The 23,524-nt window shown below is 50.0% G+C and overlaps 8 protein-coding genes across 8 annotated transcripts; 3 read left to right on the top strand and 5 right to left on the bottom strand.

The window, feature by feature from the left end:
• Positions 1-1,120: 1,120 nt before the first annotated feature.
• Positions 1,121-2,887, bottom strand: FIBRA_05121 (uncharacterized protein; the record flags this gene model as incomplete). Its single annotated transcript, XM_012326899.1, has 8 exons — positions 1,121-1,402; positions 1,472-1,662; positions 1,718-1,874; positions 1,923-2,024; positions 2,075-2,179; positions 2,235-2,351; positions 2,403-2,468; positions 2,519-2,887. 8 exons carry the CDS (start codon positions 2,885-2,887, stop codon positions 1,121-1,123), a joined length of 1,389 nt encoding a protein of 462 aa, XP_012182289.1.
• Positions 2,888-6,084: 3,197 nt separating this feature from the next.
• Positions 6,085-7,920, top strand: FIBRA_05120 (uncharacterized protein; the record flags this gene model as incomplete). Its single annotated transcript, XM_012326898.1, has 4 exons — positions 6,085-6,347; positions 6,410-7,535; positions 7,587-7,752; positions 7,805-7,920. The coding sequence occupies 4 exons, from the start codon at positions 6,085-6,087 to the stop codon at positions 7,918-7,920; spliced, it is 1,671 nt and encodes a 556-aa protein (XP_012182288.1).
• Positions 7,921-8,670: 750 nt separating this feature from the next.
• On the bottom strand, positions 8,671-9,524 carry FIBRA_05119 (uncharacterized protein; the record flags this gene model as incomplete). Its single annotated transcript, XM_012326897.1, has 6 exons — positions 8,671-8,686; positions 8,749-8,849; positions 8,909-9,021; positions 9,083-9,196; positions 9,240-9,389; positions 9,440-9,524. 6 exons carry the CDS (start codon positions 9,522-9,524, stop codon positions 8,671-8,673), a joined length of 579 nt encoding a protein of 192 aa, XP_012182287.1.
• A 1,824-nt stretch (positions 9,525-11,348) lies between these two features.
• FIBRA_05118 (uncharacterized protein) lies at positions 11,349-12,680 on the bottom strand (the record flags this gene model as incomplete). Its single annotated transcript, XM_012326896.1, has 1 exon — positions 11,349-12,680. The coding sequence occupies one exon, from the start codon at positions 12,678-12,680 to the stop codon at positions 11,349-11,351; it is 1,332 nt and encodes a 443-aa protein (XP_012182286.1).
• Positions 12,681-13,317: 637 nt separating this feature from the next.
• FIBRA_05117 (uncharacterized protein) lies at positions 13,318-15,401 on the top strand (the record flags this gene model as incomplete). The annotated part of the gene is made up of 8 exons (XM_012326895.1): positions 13,318-13,374; positions 13,431-13,521; positions 13,580-13,716; positions 13,773-13,917; positions 13,971-14,225; positions 14,278-14,426; positions 14,479-15,144; positions 15,210-15,401. The coding sequence occupies 8 exons, from the start codon at positions 13,318-13,320 to the stop codon at positions 15,399-15,401; spliced, it is 1,692 nt and encodes a 563-aa protein (XP_012182285.1).
• Positions 15,402-16,342: 941 nt separating this feature from the next.
• FIBRA_05116 (uncharacterized protein) lies at positions 16,343-16,939 on the top strand (the record flags this gene model as incomplete). Its single annotated transcript, XM_012326894.1, has 5 exons — positions 16,343-16,424; positions 16,477-16,573; positions 16,626-16,649; positions 16,708-16,742; positions 16,794-16,939. The coding sequence occupies 5 exons, from the start codon at positions 16,343-16,345 to the stop codon at positions 16,937-16,939; spliced, it is 384 nt and encodes a 127-aa protein (XP_012182284.1).
• Positions 16,940-17,613: 674 nt separating this feature from the next.
• Positions 17,614-18,546, bottom strand: FIBRA_05115 (uncharacterized protein; the record flags this gene model as incomplete). Its single annotated transcript, XM_012326893.1, has 6 exons — positions 17,614-17,824; positions 17,891-17,919; positions 17,969-18,116; positions 18,176-18,208; positions 18,263-18,441; positions 18,499-18,546. 6 exons carry the CDS (start codon positions 18,544-18,546, stop codon positions 17,614-17,616), a joined length of 648 nt encoding a protein of 215 aa, XP_012182283.1.
• An 801-nt stretch (positions 18,547-19,347) lies between these two features.
• Positions 19,348-21,028, bottom strand: FIBRA_05114 (uncharacterized protein; the record flags this gene model as incomplete). The annotated part of the gene is made up of 5 exons (XM_012326892.1): positions 19,348-19,756; positions 19,812-19,990; positions 20,047-20,256; positions 20,309-20,662; positions 20,717-21,028. 5 exons carry the CDS (start codon positions 21,026-21,028, stop codon positions 19,348-19,350), a joined length of 1,464 nt encoding a protein of 487 aa, XP_012182282.1.
• Between the last annotated feature and the right edge of the window lie 2,496 nt (positions 21,029-23,524).

The raw sequence follows: 23,524 nt of genomic DNA, 5'->3' as shown, positions 1-23,524 counted from the left end.
AAACCAAAGCTGCATCCGGCGGCCACAAAAACCTGCCGCAGAGGATGGCAGACTGACGCTTGCGCAGAAGAAATAGTTGAGCGAGTCTGCAGGCAAGCTTGACGGTTTGTGACACAAGAGGTTCGCTGGACCGTCCTCGACAGTATACCAGAAATCAGGGGGGGCTCGGAATGTCATGTCTTCAGTTCAAGGCGCAGTGCATAATTGTTGTGATGCCACAGATCACTGACAGTCGATCCACCGTGCCCTCAATTGACGAGATGCCAGCGCGAGTTCTTGTGAATATCTATAAATTTGTTATTAACGCCTTGGTTCTGCGTGTTACTGAACATCCTTGCTTGGGTAAGGACGCCGGCGCTGGTATTCACAGGGCAAAGGATACGGACGAGGATATGGAGGCTGCTAATGGTTTGGAAGAACGACTCAACTAGTGTGACGGCAGACATTCTGGTGGCGGTGCATTGGGCGATGTTGAGATGGCTAGCGAGCATGAAGCTCAGAAGTCTGCTGTTGTCATTGAGCCATTCAAGTAAGATACTCGTAAGATACCCAGGTGTGCATCCATCGCCATCAATATGCAGTGGGTTTGGAAGTTGTTAGCTGTGTATGCCAGAATATATATAATGCGTCATGTAACGATGTCGATTGTTGTGCAATAGTCCAGCCTACTCTTAGTGCATTGGTGATTCTGGTCAATATCATGACTACTGCCTTCATACGTGTGAAAAATGGTAAGAGTTAGCCGATAAATCTACTTACTAGGTAAATGCACAGCTGAATGCGCATTACAATGTATTAGTGAAAACATGGGTCATGTCCCGGTTCACGTTCAGCCATGAAAAGCACCAAGAATTCCCAACCATTGAATCAGCACGATAGAATGCACCAACTACGTACATTATTGATACTTGGACCACGAATGTTCCTGGGGTCAAAATACGCCATGGTGACTCTCACAATGTTTATCGAGCTGTGAATCCTTGCCACGAGTTTGGTTTTAATCAAGTGCAGAGGGGGCTATTGAAGATAACATGGCATTAGTTCCTGAGTGAAGTAGCATCGAAAGCGATGTCGAGCAGGTGTAGTACTATATCTAAATAAGATGGTATTCGGACGGACGCTATGCGCCTGCCGCAGGAACCGACGTCGATGGCGCGTCCTTACTCGACTGGCTACTAGGCGTCATGTCCTTCTTAGGCGGTGCACCGAGCACCATAGTCTCGATAGCGTTCCAGAAAGTGCCGCCTGCCAGCTCCTTGGCCATGGCCTCCTGGTCTTCCTTGATAAGTCGTTCGAAATTGTCTTTGTTGGCAAGGAGGAAAGCTTGGTCCTCTTTATACTGTAGCTGTGCCTCATGCCGCTTCTGCTCAAGATACGTAAGCGGAATGGGGGAAGCGTTTGCCTGCATGGATAGAATCAGTACACATGGTTAGTGAGCATGTACTAATCAAACTTGAGACCCGAGGCGTACCTGACTAGATCCACCGAAGAGACTGCTCAACGTGAATGACCCCGCTGAGAAGCCCTTCCGATTCTTCTCCCAATCCTCGATGTGCTTTCGCTTCATCTCCGCTTCTTTCTTTGCATACTCCAGTGGAATATCTTTGCCGTGATATGCTTCCAATATGGGACGAACATCCGGCGGCTTGAAGATGCCGATTGCTGTAATTGACATCAGTTAGAGAGAATACAACAGGAAGGACGAAGCTGAATGTACATTCTAGGAAGGGAATCATTGCTACCAATCCCTTGTCTCTAGGATCACCAGTCCACTTCGGCAATATTATAGCATTCTCGGGCTGGGGGGCGACGTGTTCTGGGTGAGTGTCTAGCACAATCACTTTTGAGAGGTCGCGGTTCAGATATGTCAGATCCTAAAGGGATTCAATGATTGATGTCAAAGAGGAACGAGGACGTCGTACCTTGACCGGCTGTCCGTTGACAGATCGACATGCATCTCGAAAGAGCCTATAAGGGATGAAGAATTGGTAGGGATCTAGCTTTTCAGCTATCGGTCCTCCTGTCTGTCGGTCGCGTGAGCACATGAATGAGAGACAAAACAACCGTGATTTACATAATTATATTGCGTAGTAAAGATAACGACCTCAAAAAATTGCGATATATATGCCAAGAAGTAGTCCACGCCGGGTCGCTTTGCTGTTCGCCATCCGTGTTGACGCTGCAGAGTCGATCAGTTTGATAATTTGCGGAGAAAAAATAAAGGTAGTACATACATCCCATATAGAGGTTACGAGGAGATCATCAATAGACACCAGTAATGTGTACGGTTTTTGTGGCATTGACGGATGCGGTGAGGGTAAGAGCTCCGGCCAGAGCGGCTCAGTGAAGAACTGAACGAATTCAAGTTACTAGCACAGCATGAAAATGGAGACAGCACTCACGCCGAATATACCTCCGAAGCGAGATTTTGTACGACCCCATCGTGTCGACGGCGCATCCTCAATTTTCTGCACCGCGTGTCGATAAGAATATGGCTGCGAGAACGGGATACACGCACCATTTTCTTCTCCCTTAGTTCATGATCCTCCCACTCCCTTCCCATCAGCCATGTCTCTACGCCAGCACCCAACAGGAGTACCCCAAGCGCGGCCCGAATGAGCACCCGTCGTCTTCGCTCTATACTCGACAGCGAGTTCTTGGATGACCGTGCACCCGTTCGCTCCTGCTGCTGCTGCTCGTCTTCAACTGACGGTGCGAAGTCCAAGCTAGGTAACGACGACGGACTCGAGGACTGTTGAGAATTTGGAGAGGGTGGGGTGTTCTGCAATGGCGGCTTTGGCGGCGTAGCCCTTGATGCCAGGCATCGAACCGAATGGGTTACGACCCTTCGAGCGATGGGAGAACGGGTAAATAGGGCGGCTTGCATGGTCGTGGCGGTCCCGGATGGCCTATGCGAGGGGAATGTGATGGTCGACGTCGACAGCAGACAGACTTGCCAGAGTCACAAAGATTCGATATACGAGTTTTGCTAAACTAATGAACACTATCAAATATAGCGTACCACTGTGTTGTAGTTATCTCGCCATCTTCAAAGCTGTCAATCTAATCATAAACATATTTTATCATGCAAAGCTAAACTCTGGACGCTTGATTCCATTCTCTCCTCAGCTCGCTCTCAGCTTGTCTACCGGCCTCCGACTGTATTCTTACTGAGTACGCTTGGGACTTGTGCGACACCCGGTCCTATCAAGTTGATGTACATTCACGTATGACAAGTGCTGGACTCGCAGCATAACGGTAGCCCATGGACAAAATCCACTGTGTCACACCGGATCAATATCTTTATCGAGGGACTGTTTTATCAACCCTTTGACATGACTGTATCACCTAGGACCATCTTTTTGCATGCTCAGGCTATGACAGAGCTCTCAATGAGGGGTGAGAGCCTATTTCCAGCAGCAATAGCGCAGCAGTAGTTGTCACCGACCCCGTTATGTCTCACTCGGCCTCTCGATTCGCCAACCACCTCTGCAGATTTGATATATACATATTTGAATTATGTCGGCTCGCAGTGTCGGTGTCCAAAAATGTGACCATCTTCAGCTGTTCCAGTCCTGACTCCCGCAATTGCGCACGCTGATATCTCAGCAAACTCAGAAAATCGAGGTCATGCTGTTGGTCCGACGTGAATTAGATCATGTGCCATTGCATTCAATGAGATTGAGCGGACGAAGACTGAAATTATGGTATGTACGCAAAGCTTGAAAACTCAAAAGTCTTGCTGACGCCCGGAGGAAATTTTTCAGTGCTGGCTTTCTCGAGATGAAATCGATGAAGGATAATAAATTGACAGTATCTCATACGACGTGAGGGGCTCGGATGCATCCCGCCGATGCGAATACGTAGAAAGGACACGTCTCTTTGGTTGGGTGCCACGCGTTGATTATTCTCTAGTAACTCGAGGGCGTCACGGACACCCCAGTCTCATGTCGTCGCGAATGATTACTTAAATTATAAGCGTGACAATGACTCTGGATAGATGACTGGTCTCCGACTCACGCATCTTGCCACCTCAAAGGAGCTGTATCGGCTTTAGGATTGGAGTTCCAGATACATCACCGGATAATGGTCCCTGCACGTGGGATATTACGGTGAGTGGGGTCGACTTTCTAGCGTCTAGGCTTGCCGCTGACATTATAGGGAATTAGGCCTTCGGGGTCCTTTCACCTAGATACAGCTCTACCGCGCTGGGATTACATGTACCTCAACGTATCAACGCTATGGAGCAACGACTAAGATGTACTCGTCTCTCGCCCCACGCACGTTGCCCCGGTTCCCATGGGCCATCAGCACTGGTTAGCGTTACTGGGAGTCACTCCAGAATATCCACCTGGTATCGTAAGATGGCAGCAGCTCCTCTGATGCCCCTCCTACCAGTAATGTGTGGCTTGACAAGATGATGGAGATGTGAAATACATTCACAGATGGCCGCCCGCACCCCGGATAATTGCGGGGCAATTCATTGAAGGTTCAGTGGGGCAGCATTATTTGCGACCCGTCGGACAGGTGCCATTTCAGCTCCTCCTTATGGAGCTTATGATCCCTAGATGAGTCTTCAGCAAGAACAGCTGAGTCTGACTGCCCTCTGCTACGAACACATCCGACTGCGATAAAAATGGTACGCGATTCAACGTTCACACACGAGCTGTACTCAGTCATTCAATCCGTAGGTTACGGCTTACGAGATGCTCGAGCTACTAGAGCATTGACGGATCGTTGTGCGGAGAGCACGACAGCTCGTTGATATCGAGCGGCCCGGTGACAACGGATAAGCAATCGCGTGCCGGTGCTGTTTTTGACGCGGTCTTCCTGTGTCGATGAATTGGGTATTTCAGGCTTCCTCCGATGAATGGACGGGTCGATTCAATTAACCCCGTCCTATACATTTTAGGCTTTTTGAAATTCTGCAAGACCCGCGTACCATCAACGCAAGCATAAGCCCCTACGTCCGTTCTTTTGGGTGTCGTAAGTTCATCTCAACGAAACCTTATCTGTGAGGCAGACGCCATTTATCCACCCATACGACACTGAACCAATACGCCACCGATAAGGGTGGTCGGACACTTGCGGAGGAAAGGGCTGGCAGCCGCTTTGCCTGCTGTTGTCTTTCGGGTCAATGATCCAAGACATTGGACACACATGTACGTGATTGCTGTCTGGTCGACTGCCCCCACTGATATTATCGCATTACAATCGCAGTTGTCGAGCAAAGACCCGAGTATCGGTGGCAGTCCGAATCAAAATATTCGTGTCGTACATCTCTTCAGGTAGTGCATCTTTTCCCGAGGACCGGACGCTGACTGAGTATGGAAGACTGGCTTGTGCTGCTGGACGAAGAGGGGCGGCAAATTTGAGGGTGATAGCTACAATTCATTGCAGGGCGGTGCTTTTACTCATGCGATGCACGTCTGCTTGTGCCATAGGTTGCTAAGCATTCGAATTCTATACGGTTCGATGACTACTGAAGAGCGTGTTCTCAGCGTGCGCGCTAGTTTTAGGGTTGGCGGCTAAAACGCGTCGCGTTCGGCACAACGCATTGCGCGACTTGCGAGCTGGTACTTCTTGCGAATGCATGGCTACATTCTTGCAGGCATTTTTTCAGAACGTAGTAGCTTTGTATTTATATGCAGTATTCTGTGCGAGTGGTCGTTGTAGACTTGAGAAAGCACGAAATTGAGAAAGCAAAAAGTGGCAGCGAAAGAAATGCGCGATGCCGTGTCGCGTCTGGAATCGGAACAACATGCGCCGCGACTACATCGATGGATCAGAAACGTGTGCTAAATTGTAACCCCGGTCCATAAATTCCCGCATTTCCTGCTTCTTTCTGCAGGTTGCCTTTCTTCCTCGACTGTCACCATCGCGCTCGCGCTCTCGTATAAAGCCTTTGCGACTTTGTCTCTCAATCCCAACCCTCGCTCAGTCTTTCCAGAGACTTAGTGTATGTTCTCTAACCAACTAGGGAGCTCCCACAATCCCCATAGAGGTTCCAAGCACACCTGCGGCGACTCGCTACATCACCATTAATTGCTTTTCACATCCCCTGTTGAATTAATCTCCTCAAGTATGGCTTCTTACACTGCCCACTCCTCTGGTCTCAACACTCCTGAGTCCGAGCTCGAGTCTGTTTTGCCCGTGCACCCGACGGCGCAGCGTCGTGCCTATCCGATTGTAGTGCAGTCTGACCTGACTTCCTACTCGGACGAGTTCATTACTTCCAAGTTCACCAACCGTGGGGCCGACGTATCCGTGACAAACGGCCAATACCTTATCACCCCTACTCTGGAGCAGTATGAGTTCCAGACCGTCAGGAAGGTCTCTAAGACAGGGTACGTTTCCCGTCCTTTCATGGTCCGTCGCAGGAGTATGCTGACAGCTGGCCTGTTCGTAGCCTGATGATGGTCGGCTGGGGTGGAAATAATGGTTCCACTTTATCTGCGACAATCCTCGCCAACCACCACAACATTTCCTGGCATACCAAGGCTGGCATTCAGCAGCCCAACTATATCGGTTCCGTCCTGCGCGCGTCCACCGTCCGCCTCGGCACAGACTCGTCCACGGGCAAAGACATCTATGTCCCCATCTCCGATGTTCTCCCTATGGTGCACCCCAATGACTTGGTCCTTGGTGGCTGGGACATCTCCGGTGCTTCCATGGACGAGGCAATGAAGCGCGCCGAGGTGCTCGATTGGGATCTTCAGCGTCAGGTCGCCCCACACATGGCAGCGCTCGGACAGCCGCTTCCGTCGATCTACTACCCCGACTTCATCGCTGCTAACCAGGAGGCGCGTGCCGACAACGTTATTCCCGGCACCGATAAGCAGGCGCACCTCGAGCACATTCGCGCCGACATCCGCCGATTCAAGCAGCAACATGGTCTTGACCGTATCGTCGTGTTCTGGACGGCCAACACAGAGCGTTACAGCGACATCATTCCGGGCGTGAACGACACTGCAGACAATCTCCTCAAATCTATCAAAACCTCGCACTCAGAGGTCTCTCCTTCGACTGTCTTCGCTGTTGCTGCCATCCTCGAGGGCGAGCCCTTCGTTAACGGTGCGCCCCAGAACACGTTCGTGCCGGGTGTAATTGAGCTCGCAGAACGTGAAAAGTCATTCATCGGTGGTGACGACCTCAAGTCCGGCCAGACGAAGTTGAAGTCCGTGTTCGCCGAGTTCCTCGTGAACGCGGGTATTAAGCCGCTGTCGATCGCGTCGTATAACCATCTCGGGAATAATGATGGGCACAATCTTTCCGCGGAGCCGCAGTTCAAGAGCAAGGAGATCAGCAAGAGCAGTGTCGTGGATGACATGGTGAACGCTAACGCGTTACTGTACAAGCCAGCGGAGGAGGGCGCGGCGAAGGGTACGAAGGCGGCAAAGGGCGAGCATCCAGACCACATCGTCGTCATCAAGTACGTGCCTGCCGTTGGGGATTCCAAGAGGGCCATCGATGAGTACTATTCGGAGATTTTCTGCGGTGGTCGCTCGACTATCAACATTTTCAACGAGTGCGAGGTGAGTGTGGCGACCGTCATTGACATTGCCGTTGCTGACCTTTTTGCCTAGGATTCGCTTTTGGCTACGCCACTCATTCTGGATTTAACAATCTTGACTGAGTTGTTGACGCGTGTCAAGTATCGTAGCACCTCCACTCAGCAGACCGAGTTCGCGCCTTTGTACCCGGTTCTGTCTCTTCTATCCTACATGCTCAAGGCTCCGCTCGTCAAGCCTGGTATGTGTGGTCTTATGACTTTGCGTGAATGCCAACTAACCCCATCTTGCAGGCACCGACGTTATCAACAGCTTGAACAGGCAGCGCAACGCGCTCGAGGCGTTCTTGAAGGCTTGCATTGGCCTCGAGGGAAGCAGCGATCTTCTCTTGGAGACGCGTCTATGGTAGAGCATTTGAAGTGGTGATGGATTGCGACGGGTTTCAACAGCCTTCGTTTTACCATAGGGTTGCGTAGAATCGTGCCATTCACCTGGCGAGCTGTGCTTGTGCTTGTATCTTTGGACAAATGCATCGTGTTGTGTCAACTTAAACATATTTCCGGAGTTGGAAATGCTCATGAACGCGGATAGAGCATAGGATGTTGAAAGTAGGATGCGTCTACTGTCAGTGCAACTAGTGTTTCAGTAGATTTGATGCTCAGCTTGGCTTAAACTGGTGTCGTCCTCGGAAGTGTCAGTGTCTTCGACATGTCTAGGGTCCACAAGACCAAAATTATGCCTACTATAAGGATTATTCACTACTGCTACAGTGTACATGCTATTACTTTTTATGTTTGGTATGATAACCTTACTGGTGCTAAGACCAGTGGACCTTAAAGCAGTTGGAGTGATTTACGGCTCACTGTATTGATTGAGCTCTCAGAGTAGTATTGACCGTTACGCTGGAAGGACAGAGTCCAGGAAATAGACGACGAAGGAAAAGAAGGAAGAAGATTTGCCGTCAGTTCCTCTTGAGCATGTGCCGCTAACCCAATGATAAAAGGCTGGTGCGCTTAACGCATTGCATAGTACACAACCCGGGCGACCTTCCACGCAAATGATACAAATTGAACACATATTGGTAAGCAAATCCCATAACAGTAGATTGTGCCATCGCCTCGATACCAGAATTCTCTCAGTGATAGCCCAGACGTATTCCTTAAGAATGGGCGGCGCTGAGATCGAGGTTGGCAGGTTTCAGCACCGTATGCCTCCTCGACAACATAACGCTACTTACCCCACAAGCCATGCGCCACTGGACGGCTCGCAGATTCCTTCCGAATAGATTGGGTTGGTAGGCGGGAAGCATGTGCTCGCTGCAGCAGATGCCACGTTACTCTAAAGCACAGGTTTATAGTTAGTGCCCAAGTCCCCGAAAACTGGTTTGGGTCACGAACCAAAGCGGTCCAGCAATATTCCAGCACGTCGTTGCTCAGATTTTCGAAGAAAAAGCGGCATGTCCCGTAAGTAAGCTGTTCAGCAGACCCAGGATCTACAGTGAATGTTGGCTCTGAGTGCATTAGACGCTGATCAGAATGATAGCTTGACTACGTGACAAGGGCAAGTCGCACCAATGGAACCATTCAGAATCGTTATAGCATCTATAATAGTGTCGCAATCATCGAGCTCAGGGGGCAGGTCTCCTGACTCATTGTTGCATGTATCAGTGCCTAAGAAAACGGAGCCTGCTCATCTAATCACGGATTCAGCATGGAATGTGGCACTTACAAATGCCATCGCACACGTCCGTCACCCAATCAGTGGTCTCTCGTGCTGAGACTGAACCCGGGCATGCTAGCTTCTCCCATGTTACGGTCTTATCGCCGACGGCGATGGTGGACGTCAAGGTGATGGCTCCTTCCTCGCAGGCGGTGCGCTCTGTGGCGATGGTCGGTGGTAGCGAGTGAAGATAGGGTTAGAAAACTTACTTTGTAGACCGCAATTGGGAGTAGCAAGAGCGTAGTAAGTGAGCGCGAGAGTGGTGAAAGGGAGAGAAAATGTGTAGAGCTTCATTGTGACCTGAAAAGACAATGCAACAGCTGGCTTCAGCACCAGTTACGAGTACGAGGGATGAGACTGGTATTATATACCTTCGAACGGCGTTTGACTCGGTACAGGCTAGACACTAGGTCAATATTCATGAAGGATTTCTACGACCAAGACGAGGCCAGCTGGTTTCCGCAAAAGTACATTGCTCACCAAGCGGACGATGTTGGACGGCTCCGATACAATGCCGGTACCCCAAGCGTGGCTCGAGTGTCACCGATATATCAGTGCCCTGCCCAGACGTCCTAAAGTTCTACACCGTGCACTCAGCTTAGGCACAGTTAATTCCAATGAATGGGGGTGCTGACCTCGTATTGGATCCAGATGCCGGGTGGCATGTACCAGGCTCGTCAATTGAAGGGCAAACAGCAACCTGCTTGACAGATGCAATTTCTAGACCATCTGGGCATGCAGGTCACTGCCGCAACAGATGAAACATGTCCGATTATTGTCAGGAAATGATGCACGCAAGAAAAGGGGCGATCGTGAGTTAACATGTTCATCCATTTGTTTTCTTAGTTGAGCAAGCAGGATCAGACAACTGCCAAACGAGAACAACACCTGCACGAGACTCATGCTCAACCACTTGCCAAGACTCACCAAGGCGGCCCTCGTTCCGACGGAATGTTCACCGTCACGGTTGTGCCCTACATCGTAAAATAATTTCAGCCACAAGTTCGCAGTAGTGGAGTTGATCCATGTACTGCTCATGTTCCATTCTGCCACCAGAGGTTCAGAGATGTTCCTATCCCATCTTGTAGCAGCTTGAGAAGCAAGCATGCTATCTGTGGGCAACAGAAGGCTGACCGGAAAACAATCCGCAAACGGATCACGATGTTTATCCCCAGACGCTTCCTCATCTTCAGGCCCAATGTGGGAACATACCCTTGTGTCGTCCAGTCTAGCATGATCCATCATCTCGTCTTAGGGCGGCTTGGTCCGACTCCGATTAAGGAATGATAGGGCCTTAACGTATCCAATTGGTAGCATAAGAGAATTGGAACGTAGCTTTAGCTCGTGCAAATTATGGGTATCTCGAAGGGTGGATTACAAGGAGCACATCTGGATATGTATGGACAAGGAGCATGAGCTCAAGCAAAGGTTCCATACTCAGGGATCGTACCCTATAATCGATTCTCGAATCAAGGCTGCTAGAACGCGCATGATGAGCTCGGACCATTTTCAATGCAAGGAAATCCCGCGAGGCGCCATTAATGCGGCCAGCTGAGATATCCTCATGACAGACTGGCAGCAGTCGCATACAAATTCGATACGATGCTACCCCCGAGGACACGGGACCGGCCGTCAGGCACAATGACACGACAACGAACACATTAGCGACCCTTTGACAAGGACGAACGTTCGGCTCACAGTGGATTATCACAAAGAGTAGCCTGCAGTGTGGTTTCCGGATAAATCCAGAAATACAGTCCGCACAATGCCGTCGAGTCATTCGTACTCATATAATCGGCCTAGGGATGAGTAGGTTCAATGAGTGCAGTTAGAACGCTTGATGTAATAGAAAAGTACCTGACATTCTGAATACTCATCGGCGCTAGCTTTGACGGCTTCTACAAGGACAGCTTAACATAAATGAGGCGAGCGCACACACTCACGAGACATGTCATCTCGAGTTCCAGGCGCAGTGTCTTTATTTGACCTCCACTCAACTTTCTATTGGCACACTAGAACACGCCAAAGATACAAATATTATCTAGGGGAGCGTAATCTCGTTCATGCTATAGCATTCGAATCAGTGGTATTACAATTTGAAGAGACTTTACGGCACCATCATATGATCATGTCGAATGACGGCCCCTGTGCTGCCGCGTCGGCATACGCTCGAACCTGTCTCTGAACCGCGTTCCAATAATCGTTGGCGATATCGCCCCCTCGCCGGTTCTGCTCGAGCGTATATGCCTCCTGCCACACCGGTCGCCGAATCCAAATGGAACACAAGTTTGGGAACAGATGCGCAAATGCTTTCGCTACCGGATCGACTTCCCCCATAGCAGAGTCACCCAAATCGATTCGAGTAACCCGTCCATTAGAGGACTGCGCTATCTCTGGGTCTTCGAAGCGAAGATCATCTACGGAAACGTTCACAGCAACTCCGATTGCGTGCAGTTTCGGACAGAGTCGGACAAGCTGGGAGAGGCCATGAAAAGTGATGTTGGAAAGCTGTTCCCATCCGTGATCAACACCAAGAGTGAGTGCTTCAAGTTTAGGCCACGCTCGAGCCATTTGGGCAAGTGAATCATTGTTGAGATCGTATGTGCACGAGCAGTCTACGTAGACGTCGGTGAGTCTGGAAAAGACAAACATAGGTGCGAGAGATCTGGCACTGATCTCAGCATAACTTCGGAGGGAGCCGTCTGGGCCACCTGACTGCAGGATAGTGACTGCTTGTAGAGAAGAATGCGAGCAGTGTTCGTTCAACAGTGTGAAGAACTCAAGGAAACTATTAGGGTCCGAGGCTATAGGACCGCTATGAATAACTGAGAGATCTCGCAAGTTGGCAGAGCCCATAATCCTCAGTAGGTCTCCACAGATGGCAAGCGATGCCACACTGATATTGAGCACCTGCAAGGAGGGGAAATACGATGATAGAGATGCATTGGCGAGGAAATCCAGGTTGTTGTCATATCTAAAGCCAAGCTTGACTTCCCGTAGTTCCGGCAGTGAAGCCAGCCGGACGACATGGCTATGAGACAGGTCGAATACCCAGAATTTGCGGAATGAGGCTGGAGGTCGTAATACATCTGTAATGAGAGCAGCACGTCCGGGAAAGGAAAGGCTGATCAGTTCGAAATCCTCCAGATCGCAAGTTGCGCAAATATGCCGAATGGAGGATATCATAGAGTCTGTGTCTTTGGGAATGTCGTTGAGAAAGGACAGGGAGAAATGCTTCAAAGGTGATCCAACAAGAAGGGAGCTGTGGTGGAGGAAACCCCGGTCAATATCGTCTACGGTCAAGCAAAGACTGTGTAAGTTGGGAAGCAAGAGATCTTCTCGACATGCGCTTAGAAGGTGTAGGACATTCGGATCCAAGGGATGCGTTGCCCGTGTTACAGCAATCTTTCGAGTAGGATGTCCAAGACTCTTGATGCGACGCGCGTACATGTTAAACCTATCCCAATCGCCTGAAGCGAGCTGCCGGACTATCTTCTATGCATCGCCCCCATGACGTCACTCACTGAACAAGCTCAGCTGAAAATGTCGCTCACCACTATGCGCTGCCTCGACGATGAGCCGTGGCGCACGAGGTCGCCTTCAAATTCAGTCCATGCGTCGGTAGGTAGGGTCTTGATGAGGGGGACTAACGTTAACTGAGTCCTCCACAACCGATCTAAGGCAGGTTCAAGAAAGGATCTACATGCTCGCGAAAGTGCACTAATTGTCCGCGTCCCTGCACAAGAATCTGGATCGGACTGGATGTAAGCGTGTTGGATGATTATGACCACAATCTCAGAAATGAGAAGACATGGGTGCATGTCTCAGGGGAAGCACTCTAGTCCGCAATTGCAAGATTTCTGGGTGAAGGCGAAGCACAAAATGCGACAGCAGTAGGGCCAGGGTGGTGGTGGCTGTTAAAGTCGGCCAGTGGCCACTGGCATGCCTGGTGCGAGCGTCACATGGTCGAGATCGAATTGCCAAACTGGAAAGGGAAGGGTGCGCGCGCATACTCTGTCGCGATTTCTCGTTTGTTGGCTGCGTATTTCATCCAGGCTGCGATCTTGAAAGAGACTAGCGCATCAATATGTCTCTCAAAGTACCAAAGGCGAGCAATCTTCAGCTTTTCAAGGACGGCTACAAGGTTGGTGTAAAAAATCGTCTTACTGTAACTTTGCTAATTGAAACCAAAATTCGCAGCATCTCTCTGGCCTTGAAGATGCGGTCTTGCGGAATATACAGGCAGTCGCAGAGCTTTCTGACCTTGTGCGCACGAGTTTCGGGCCAAATGGTACGTTGAGCCTTGCCTAACAATTTGGGTCAAGCCGTCATGTCGACTCCTTCGTCAGGCAGAAACAAGCTCCTCATCAACCATCTGGGCAAGTTATTCGTAACATCGGATGCTGCCACCATTATTCGCGAGATCGAAGTTGTGCATCCTGCCGCGAAGCTGCTAGTGATGGCGTCGCAGGCGCAGGAGGCGGAGGTACGTTCTGCTCAAGCTAGTTGCCAATTTGTGAAGTGACATTGCTGTCTGGATAGATGGGCGATGCAACAAACATGGTGCTCATCCTCGCCGGTGAACTTCTCAAAAAGGCAGAACACCTGCTGATTATGGGCCTGCATCCAAGTGAAATTATGAAGGGATACGAGTTGGCTTGTACCAAAGCACTCGAAGAGATCGAGAGTTCGTCTATATCAAGGTCTGGTTTACGCATTTTGCTCACATTGACCTGCTAGATCTATCAAAAACCTCACTGCCCTCACCACTTACGCAATCCGGTCTCGCCGCTGCGTTGAAGCCCGCCATTGCATCAAAACAATACGGTGTTGAGGACACTCTCGCATCGCTGGTTGCAGAGGCCGCGCTGGCTGTAATGCCACCAAATCCGAAGAACTTCAACGTGGACAACGTGCGAGTGGTGAAGATCATGGGTGGCAGCTTGTCAGGAAGCAGAGTGGTAAGGGGTATGGTGTTTGGCAGGGAACCGGAAGGTATGTGATTTGAGCTATTTTGTGTGTATGACTCAGTGCCTTCTTTTGACAGGGATGGTCAAAAAAGTGAAGAAAGCGAAGGTGGCGGTCTTCACGAGCGGGTTAGACATTGCACAGACAGAGACAAAAGGCACGGTACTACTCAAGAATGCTGATGAGATGCTCAACTTCACGCGAGGAGAGGAAAAGCAACTAGAAAAGGTCTGCGAGATTCTGCTGAAGTGCACTCACCCTGACATTAGTCGGTATCTAGATTTTCCAAGAGATCGCGGACTCTGGCGTCAAGGTGATCGTAGCAGGATCAACTATTGGCGAGCTCGCAATGCACTACCTCAACCGCCTCAACATCGCCGTGCTGAAAGTGATGTCAAAATTCGACCTCCGTCGTCTATGCCGCGTCGTGAACGCAACGCCACTCGCACGTATGGGTGCGCCCACAGCGGAAGAGGCAGGCTTCGTCGACGTTTTCGAGTGTATCGAGATTGGAGGGGATCGCGTCACTGTCCTCCGACAGCTCGTCGAGGGTGACCCAGAGTTCGACTCTGCACCTGGCGCAGCCACTGAGAAGACGCGGACGTCGACTATCGTATTACGTGGAGCAACCACAAACCGACTGGACGACCTCGAGCGTGCAGTGGACGACGGCGTTAATGTAATCAAGGCGCTATTGAAGGACCCACGATTGGTGCCCGGCGCGGGAGCGACAGAGCTGGAATTGGCACGACGTGTGGAGACATATGGTGCGGGACTAAAGGGCCTCGCACAACATGCGGTGCGTCGATGGGCCAGTGCATTGGAAGTGGTTCCTAGGACAATTGCTGAGAACGCTCTGGGCGGCGCTGAGGGCAACGAAATCGTGAGCCGCTTGTGGGCGAAGCACGAGGGGCCTGGTGGCGAGGCATGGGGTGTGGATGTTGAAGTACGTCGCTTCATTATTTGACTTTAGATGTTATTCGGATCGCGTTTCTGATCATGTGTACACAGGAGGAGACAGATGGAACCCTGAACGCGCCAGAGCACGGCATCCTTGATTCCCTGGCGGCGAAGTCGTGGGCAATCCAGCTTGCAACTGAAGCCGCGGTCTCTGTGCTGAGCGTGGACAGCATTATTATGTCCAAGCCTGCTGGTGGACCGAAGATACCACAGCAAGCAGGAAATTGGGATGAGGATGACTGATGAGTCTGGGCCGCAAGTTAGAAATACTAATTCATTGTACAGTGGTAAATTCATTTGTGATCTTGTCCATCCCAACGCCGTGTCGAGTAAGTATGATATATGTGCTCATAAGACAGGTTTTTGAAGCGGACGCCCTGTTCTGTGCTGATCATATATTCAGTAGGTCGACGCTGTGACTGCGTAGACGAAAATTCTTGCAATCTAATGTTTCCATGACCAGGTGATCATCTTGATCAATATTTTCGTCGACAAAGGCGGTTCCATTTTTGTCATGCGCCTTATTATGCTCCTTCATGACGTTGAAGAAGCGGAGGTATATCCATAAGGTCCCCCAATGTCTCAACAAACGCCGAATCTTGCCTACACTGACGTTACATCTTGCTTCGATTATGGTCACACTCGTCATCCATCAGTGAACTTCGATTTTTTGGATCGAACAATGGGTCATACGGGCGTGGTGCATGTGGTCAAGAAGTTCTGCGTACTGTCTGTGCGGGCCTTGTGCAAGAAAGTTCATCTTTTTTGCATCGAAGAATCATCCTATGTAGCGCTTTGCGGGATTCTGAGGCCGATGTGCGTCCATTGGTTCAAAAAAGGCTGTATGCGATCACCTCATGTCCATTGACCCGATGATGCCTCCCTTGGAGAAGCTGATGAGTTGCTGGACTGGGCGTCGACTTGGTTCATGGGCATGTCCAAGTGGACAGTCTCGGGGCGTCTGAGACGGTGGAGTCTGGTGAAATGGCATCTGGAGTCATTGAACGTCTTACCCTAGCGCTTCTCTACGACATCTGCTTTGCATGGAAAAGGTACGAAAGGGATCAGATTGAACCCCATGCTCGATGGGCGATTAATTGGTCTCCGAGCATCGTATATAAGATTTCCAGAGAGACCTTTACCTTAGGTTGCGAGACCCCCTTCTACTCACCTCCCACTCGATTATGTGCGTCTTCAGCAAGTCGTCTGTCGCCCTTCTGGCCCTGTTCTTGGGCGTTGCGAAGGCGCAAACTGGCACGGGAACATGTAGGTGATATATCTCTTCGGTTGCGAACGACGTGACGACAGACCTCCTTAGTGTTTTGGTTTACTCCCGGCGTGGGGGCGTGTGGCTTCACCAACACTACCGACCAATCCGTTGCATCAGTTTCTGAAGAGGTTTTCAACAATTATCCGTGAGTAGCCACTGTGTTCGTTTGATGACGATATACTGACTGCAGTATACAGGGGCGCTACATACAATCCGAATGAGTATGGCATTCTGTGAATGCCCAACTGCAGGCGGTGCGCTCATCGTTTATTTTTCCAGCAATCCCATATGTCACCACAATCTGACTGTCACCTGTATGTTACTCCCATGTTGTATGGTCAACACTGTTGACATTGAATTTACAGACAATGGTACTTCCGTGGTCGCCCAGATTGTGGACTACTACGTCAGCACCCCGTACAATCGGGTTGGCCTTTCGGAATCTGCGTTCGATGTATTTGCTCCCAGCAGCCAGGGAATTGTACCGAATGTGACTTGGGTTGTGGACTGATTGTACTTAAGCATGTCTTGGTAAGGTAGGAACAAACGAAATACTTTATCTGTTTGTGTTCTTACTAGTTACTACTGCGCTATTCCAGCTTCACAAGTGTTTCCAATATGTGTGAGAGCATTCACATACCTCTTTATATGCAACACACTGACTGCATATGTATTAGCTATCAATTATCCTCTTGGAACTATGATTAAGCTTGATGGTGTCAGATTTTCACTTTGGTCATTTTCAGCACTGTTTGGTCACTCAATAGTATACTGAATCAATGCCTATCCAAATGAAGGATCGACGCGAGTGAGAATCCTTTGTCAACGGCCAAACTGTAATCGTAGCGGAAGACATCGACTTAGGCCGTATGTAAGCTCATGATCAAATTGTGGACCTCCGTCCTTGAGCGGTGGGGAGATCCCATTCATTGCAAACGTTACCGCATGCGAACCTGCGCGCGATCTGAATGTTCTCATCAATGAAAGCTGCTTGCAACCCGAAGAGATTGACAATACGGTTGTTGCCTGCGTGGTATCACATCATTGCCGATGCACTGAAAAGCTGGCAGCTGCAAGGGAACAAACAGATTCAATAACAACCTGAAAGTCAAGTCACAAGCAGGCACTGTTGTTACAGTGCGTAAGACTTTTAAATACCGTGGGCATGTATCGAGGCGGCTGGCACTACCTGCCTCCCTTGATCATCCCCACGCCCGTGAGCTCGTCAGTACTATAGTCGCGTTCCAAATCCATTATATCTCTCGGATCAGCAAGGTCAGACAGCTCGGCAGGAGGCTCGTCTCCACACCCACAATCGTACGTCTCGTCGAGGTGGGCACAGTCGAATTCCGGCTTATGCAGGCGTTCGTTCACTTGGTTGTGCACGACACACAGCCTACGAAGACAAAAAAAGGAATTTTCAATACATGGGCGTTCGGACGAGGAAACGCGAGCGTCTCACCAAGTTGCCGCTGCTCTGCGAGAGGAAGTCTGCATGGAATGGGTGAAAGCTTTATGTATTAAAGTATGGAGCACTCACCTGTGGTGGAAATTTCTTAAGTAGTAGCTGGAATTCAGCCGCACACTCTCCGCAAGGGTATAGACGGGACATAAGGTGGAAATAATTGTTGAGCGCATCCCTCTCGTCCTGCGTTGGCGTCTCGGGGAACCGCAAAGTCATCGTGTGCCTTCATGCATCCGTAAGAAAACCGCTCAAAATGTCAAGCGGGCTGAATAATGGGCTTACAAAAGCTTCCATGTCGCCCTCCCCAGCTCAGCTCTTGTGAAATATCAGTGAACATAAGACTCACAGCGCAGGGTGCTGAGGACTCACTTGGCCGTTGCATTCCCTAGTTTCGACATAATTACATCCCCATGTACAGTGCTTTCGCTGAGAGCTGGTTGAACATGGAGCCCTTTCTCGACTCCGCCTTCTCCGAAGAGGTCTCCAGTCCACGGATCGATGTACGAACGTGACGGAGGGTGTAGTAGTGCAATAGAACCAAGCAGGAACTATCATAGCCGTCGGTCAAAGCTTACGACACAAGAGCCCCTAGGAGACGAGCGTACGAGAAAAACTACGATGAATAGAAACGATTTGCCGAAGCGCGAGATCATCCTTCTACAAGTCCAGGTGATGTGCGTACGAGGAATCGAGCACAATAACGCTGTAGAAGTTGGGTTGAGTAGAGTCATTATAACAACTAGAGATCCACGGACAGTAAAGTTATTATACGACGCTCACAAGGAATCCTGGAAACCGGTCATTCGAGGCATGAGTGCATAAGGTGAGTATGTCTGGGCACTATCTGGCTTCGGCCAGGCTTGCGCGAATTACATAAGCGTATAATGATGCATCAACAATGTATTGAAACATTTTGTACTGTAGTAGTTTTATAATTATAGTACACCGTGCTGCATGCTTCAGGTACTTCGCATCAGAGGGTTTAATCTACACAAGCAACGATTCGGCGATGGACGATACAATCTGATACATCCTCGTGTTTAAAGTACTAACTACGGAATGCGGGTGTAGCATCACCAAGTTTGACTGCAACTAGTCTCACGTAGGTCTCACATAAATGACGACCCCCTAGAGAGGTTGTGCGTAGATCTATTGTAACCTGAGCAAGATGCATATCAATACACCGCCATTGCCAATATTCTTGGACCTCATCAGCAGCTATATGGCGGCAATGCAACAAAGATGGAAGACTTGATAGACGGTTGAAAATAGCAGACTCAGAGGCAACAGATATCAAAAAGTGTATATGTATGTAGCATCTGCCGACGCAAAGCGTATTTGTACATGGAATAAATCAGAATATAAATTGTGCCAGCACCATCGCAATCTGCTAAAGGTGTATGCTGTATAAGCGACAATCAACGCAGTAAGAGAATGAACACACCGTTCACCATCTACAATAAGTTGAATACGATGGGGGCATTCGACGTCCGCACATTCACGCCACCATTGCGATACCCGGGCCGGGACCAGGTCACCTCACCTTTCACAAAGCCTGTGTTCTCTGAGTACGAGAGTGCTCTCTTGCGGTGTAGGTCTGTCGGGTCCTCCACGTGCTGGTTGAACTGTACTATGGGGCGTGCACTACTCGTCTGGAGCACGAACGGGCCCTCGAACGCGCGGTTCAGGCTCACGGTCGCGAGTCCGTTACTCGTTTTCGCGTCAACATCGAGGTGTGCGTCGAGTGCGGACTGTGGAAAATCCAGCGTGAGGTGGCTGTTTGATGTTCGCGCGGAGACATTGAACGATCCCCCTGTGTAGGACGGGGATGTTGAGATAAGGTTCACGTCCGATTCGATGGCACTACGCAATACAGGCAGGTTAGGGTGATGCAAGGTCAGGAAAGCATGCCGCTTACCCATTAGACGTTCTCATTGTTAATTGAGTGCTAGCGCTGTTGGCGCCGTTATGACCAAGGGTGATGTTTGCTATGATCTGTGCATTGGATGTCACAAGAGAGAGAGATTCTGACGCATGGAATGTCCCCTTGATAGCACTATTGGAGGAACGTATCATCGCGCGGTCCGCATACACCGACTAATGGTAGACAAAAGTCAGGCTTATGCCGCAACTTGCACAACAGCGATACTAACCTCCGCACTAATGTGCGAGTTGCTGGACTGCAGGGAGAGCGTACCGAAAACCACTTCTCCGTGCAGATCTCCCACCCTCTGCGAGAACGAAGGAAGCTTAGTCTCAAACGCTTCTATGCGAAGCGGAGATATGTGCGGCGAGATGGGAAAGTATACTGTCACGTCAAACACAAACCGTTCGAAGGGTGATGTATGCCAATTGAGCGGAGACTGACAATGCTCGATGAGCGGCAAAAACATAGCATACACGAGCCGAGCGCACCAGAATGCCAATGCCCGAGTGTCCCTCTTGCCTCTCCAGCTGGCACACACTGACTCTATCCAGTACAGCTCTCGTACCATACTTGGCTGCTACATCAACTCGGACTGTGCCATTATTTTCCCAGTCTGTATCCTGCACATACGTGACGCTTCCGGAAGATAGCGATCCTCGAGCGAACAGATACAAGACATCCGCAGAGAGAGGTAGTTCGAACGATGCTGTCGACGACTCTTCAAACTGCACCCGATTCCAATCCGAAATACCCTTGACGCAGCGGACGACCTTGCCATCAGTATGGAGCGGCCACCCAAATTCGTCGTGGTTGATCTGGAAACTGAGATCAATGCGAGCCAACTATGATAAAATCGGCCTCGATAAGTGCCTTGGCACAGAACAGCCGGTGCGTACCCTTCCTCGACCCCAGTAGGCGACCTCAATTGTGCTCCGCGTGAACAGCCCAAGGAGGAGATAGATCAAGAAAGCGACGCCAAAAGCCTTGAAGAACCTCCTCCCCGCGGGTTCGATCTCGTCGGTAGAAGATGAAACTGGAGGAAGTAGTGCCTCGCTTGGACGAGGAAAATACCCCTGGGGATCGCGAGCAAAATTGGTGCTCGGACCAGAATATGCGGGGGGTGGGGGCATGCCTTCGCTACCACGTTGAGCCGAGAGGGGCTGTTGCGCCTTTGCAGGTGAGCTGGGGGTATCGTCCGCAATAATCATGGTGGTAGCACAGACTGTCAGTGCGGCTTACGGAGATAAAAGAAAGGCGCAGCTCGCTGCCACTGTCTCCGGCGGCTAGCCGCAGATGCTGCGCCTGCTGCGAGTCTTGCTGCGGTTCAGTGATATGGGGGTGATTCGCATGACAGAGGCCCGAGATAAGAGGTCCGATTGATTTGAGAACGCGAACTGTACTGGCGAATAGTATGGACAAGATATGTTTCTGTTTAACCTTGACTCCCTTGAGCGAGGCTCAGCTCAGGCTGAGGTGAACCGCCGCGAGTTACATAACTTTATACACCTTCCGAGTTATCATTTTGTAGTCTTTGGAAGTGGCCCATCGTCCTCTCTTCTGCACAAGCTGTGTCTTTCGTTGTGACTTTGCGTCGTCAACAAAAGTATCGTCGCTCTTATCTTGTTCTGAAACCTGGTGCAATTTACCTCGGTCACGTCCAGCATTCTACGAGTGTGGAATCAAAGAGTCAAACGTAACTGAACAAGTGAGCTGGGGTCTACTTCTCTCGAAGTCCTGGGAAGAGTCGGAATTCATGAAATTTACTTTTCTGGAGTTGCCGCAAGTTAGTAGATCCTTCTGGTCAAGGACAACAAGCATCGCTCATGAAGTAGCCATGGTGCTAGCCTGCAAGCATTACTTTTATATGCGCTTTCTGGGACCAAAATCCATGCAAGAGTTCTGGAATCCTTTCTTGCCGAAGACTTGCTTGAAAGCGAAACTCTCAGTCAGAGCACATGCCAGTGTATTGCGGGTGTCCTGGGATTGGTACCTCATGAATATGATATCTATGGGACCCCGGTGAGCGTAGGAATGTGCCTTCCTCTATGTCTACGTGCGCTACTCTGAACATATGCTCCTCTCCACGGAGGCAAGAAGAGGCTGTCTCGTTGCCCTAGTTTTGCGACACCCATTGAGGCAGAGCACAGGCGACAAGTTATATGTGTCTGGATAGATGCCGTCTCTCAAGGGACCTGATGCCTTCAACAAGGCAACTGGGTATATATCTCAGCCGCGTTGAGGTCCATTGTTATATATGGAAAATCGTTTCCCTGATCTGGATGTGGATGTCTGTCGTTCTCAATATCTCAGACCAGGATACTCGGGTAAAGGTCACAAACGACTGTGTCAGTGCATTTCCTTTGATGTCGAAGTTTTTGTACATCAACAATCCCTCTGGCAGGTTGATAGCTGCGTTCGGAGGTTTAGTCGTTGGGATACCTCGAACCTCCACTAAAACTTCAAGTTTTTATATGAATTCCTGTGACGATTCTCGAACTCCACACGGAATTAGTGAAGGCGCGACGCGGCTGTCAAAGTCACAGACGATACGGAAGAGCTCTGTTGAAACGGCCATGATGAGACACCAAGGAGCAATTATGCAAGAATGTAACGCCTTCTGATACCCTCCTGCCTGTTGACGAGTACTACCTGAGGCCATTTCTGTGAACGTTCCCGACAAACAATCCCTTAGTAACCGGGAGCTCACATATATCACTGTACTCTCATCAATAAACGTACTAAGTGGTCTTTGGCTGACGGCGTCGTCGGGTGAAGACGAGACATCGAAATGGCTCCGGGGAGTTGCTCTCCACATCCGATTTCCACAAAGGTCACTTCTTCATGTTGCGTATAAAGTACCAACGATTGGATCGTAATAAAGGCCTCAACAGCGGCATCTAGTACAAGAAAACTGGGGCTCTTGATCTCGGGTGCGACGGACGCGGACGCATGACCGAATGCATGGCAAGTATATATTTGCTTGATACTGATACCACACTCCACAGGACACCTGGTGCGGTATGTCGATCGACCTACTTGATCTCACATCCCACATCCCATCATGTAATTCATGCTCTACAGTTTCCTATCCTTCAATGCGAATTATGCGAGAGTGAATTTCCCAGAATACTGATGGACGGTCCTCTTTTTACTCTAACAGCTGTGGAGCGACACGACTAACTTAGATGTGACTGGACAAGATTAATCATAAGAAATACGAGGCATCGGAGGACGATGAACCGCAGGATTTGCTGGATGTTCGATCGAATGACCGTGACGGTGCGCAGGGGTGCAGCGCTATCGAGAGTTCGTTCGGAGTGGAAGCGAGAGAATGGGGAGTGGGGCGGCTGCCGGTGCTGTGGAAGCTAATTGAATACGAGCCACGAAGATTTGTTGGCTTCGAATCGCGCAGCCAATTTGACAAAGAACCGCGTGTCAGATCTCTGTCAGGTGAGCTGCACTTACATTCTAGCGTATTGCGATTCGCAGGAGATCCAGCCAATAGAGTGGTGTGTTTTGTCTGTTTCTTTTCACATTGGGTCGGCCTGCGCATCTGTCGGGGTATAAAGGAGGACTCGCATGTGGACCTGTCTTCAGTCAATCAACTACACTCCCGACCTCTCTTAAGTACCATGTCTGTGAGTACAAGCTCGGCTCTGCTGGCTGTTAAAAATCATTGCCGACTTGCTCATAAATCCCAGGAT

The sequence above is a fragment of the Fibroporia radiculosa genome, assembly GCF_000313525.1.
Source record: "Fibroporia radiculosa TFFH 294 genomic supercontigs, scaffold3773, whole genome shotgun sequence".
Classification (NCBI taxonomy): domain Eukaryota; kingdom Fungi; phylum Basidiomycota; class Agaricomycetes; order Polyporales; family Fibroporiaceae; genus Fibroporia; species Fibroporia radiculosa.
Note: the sequence above shows the minus strand (reverse complement) of the source record. Positions and strands in the feature narration are given on the sequence as shown.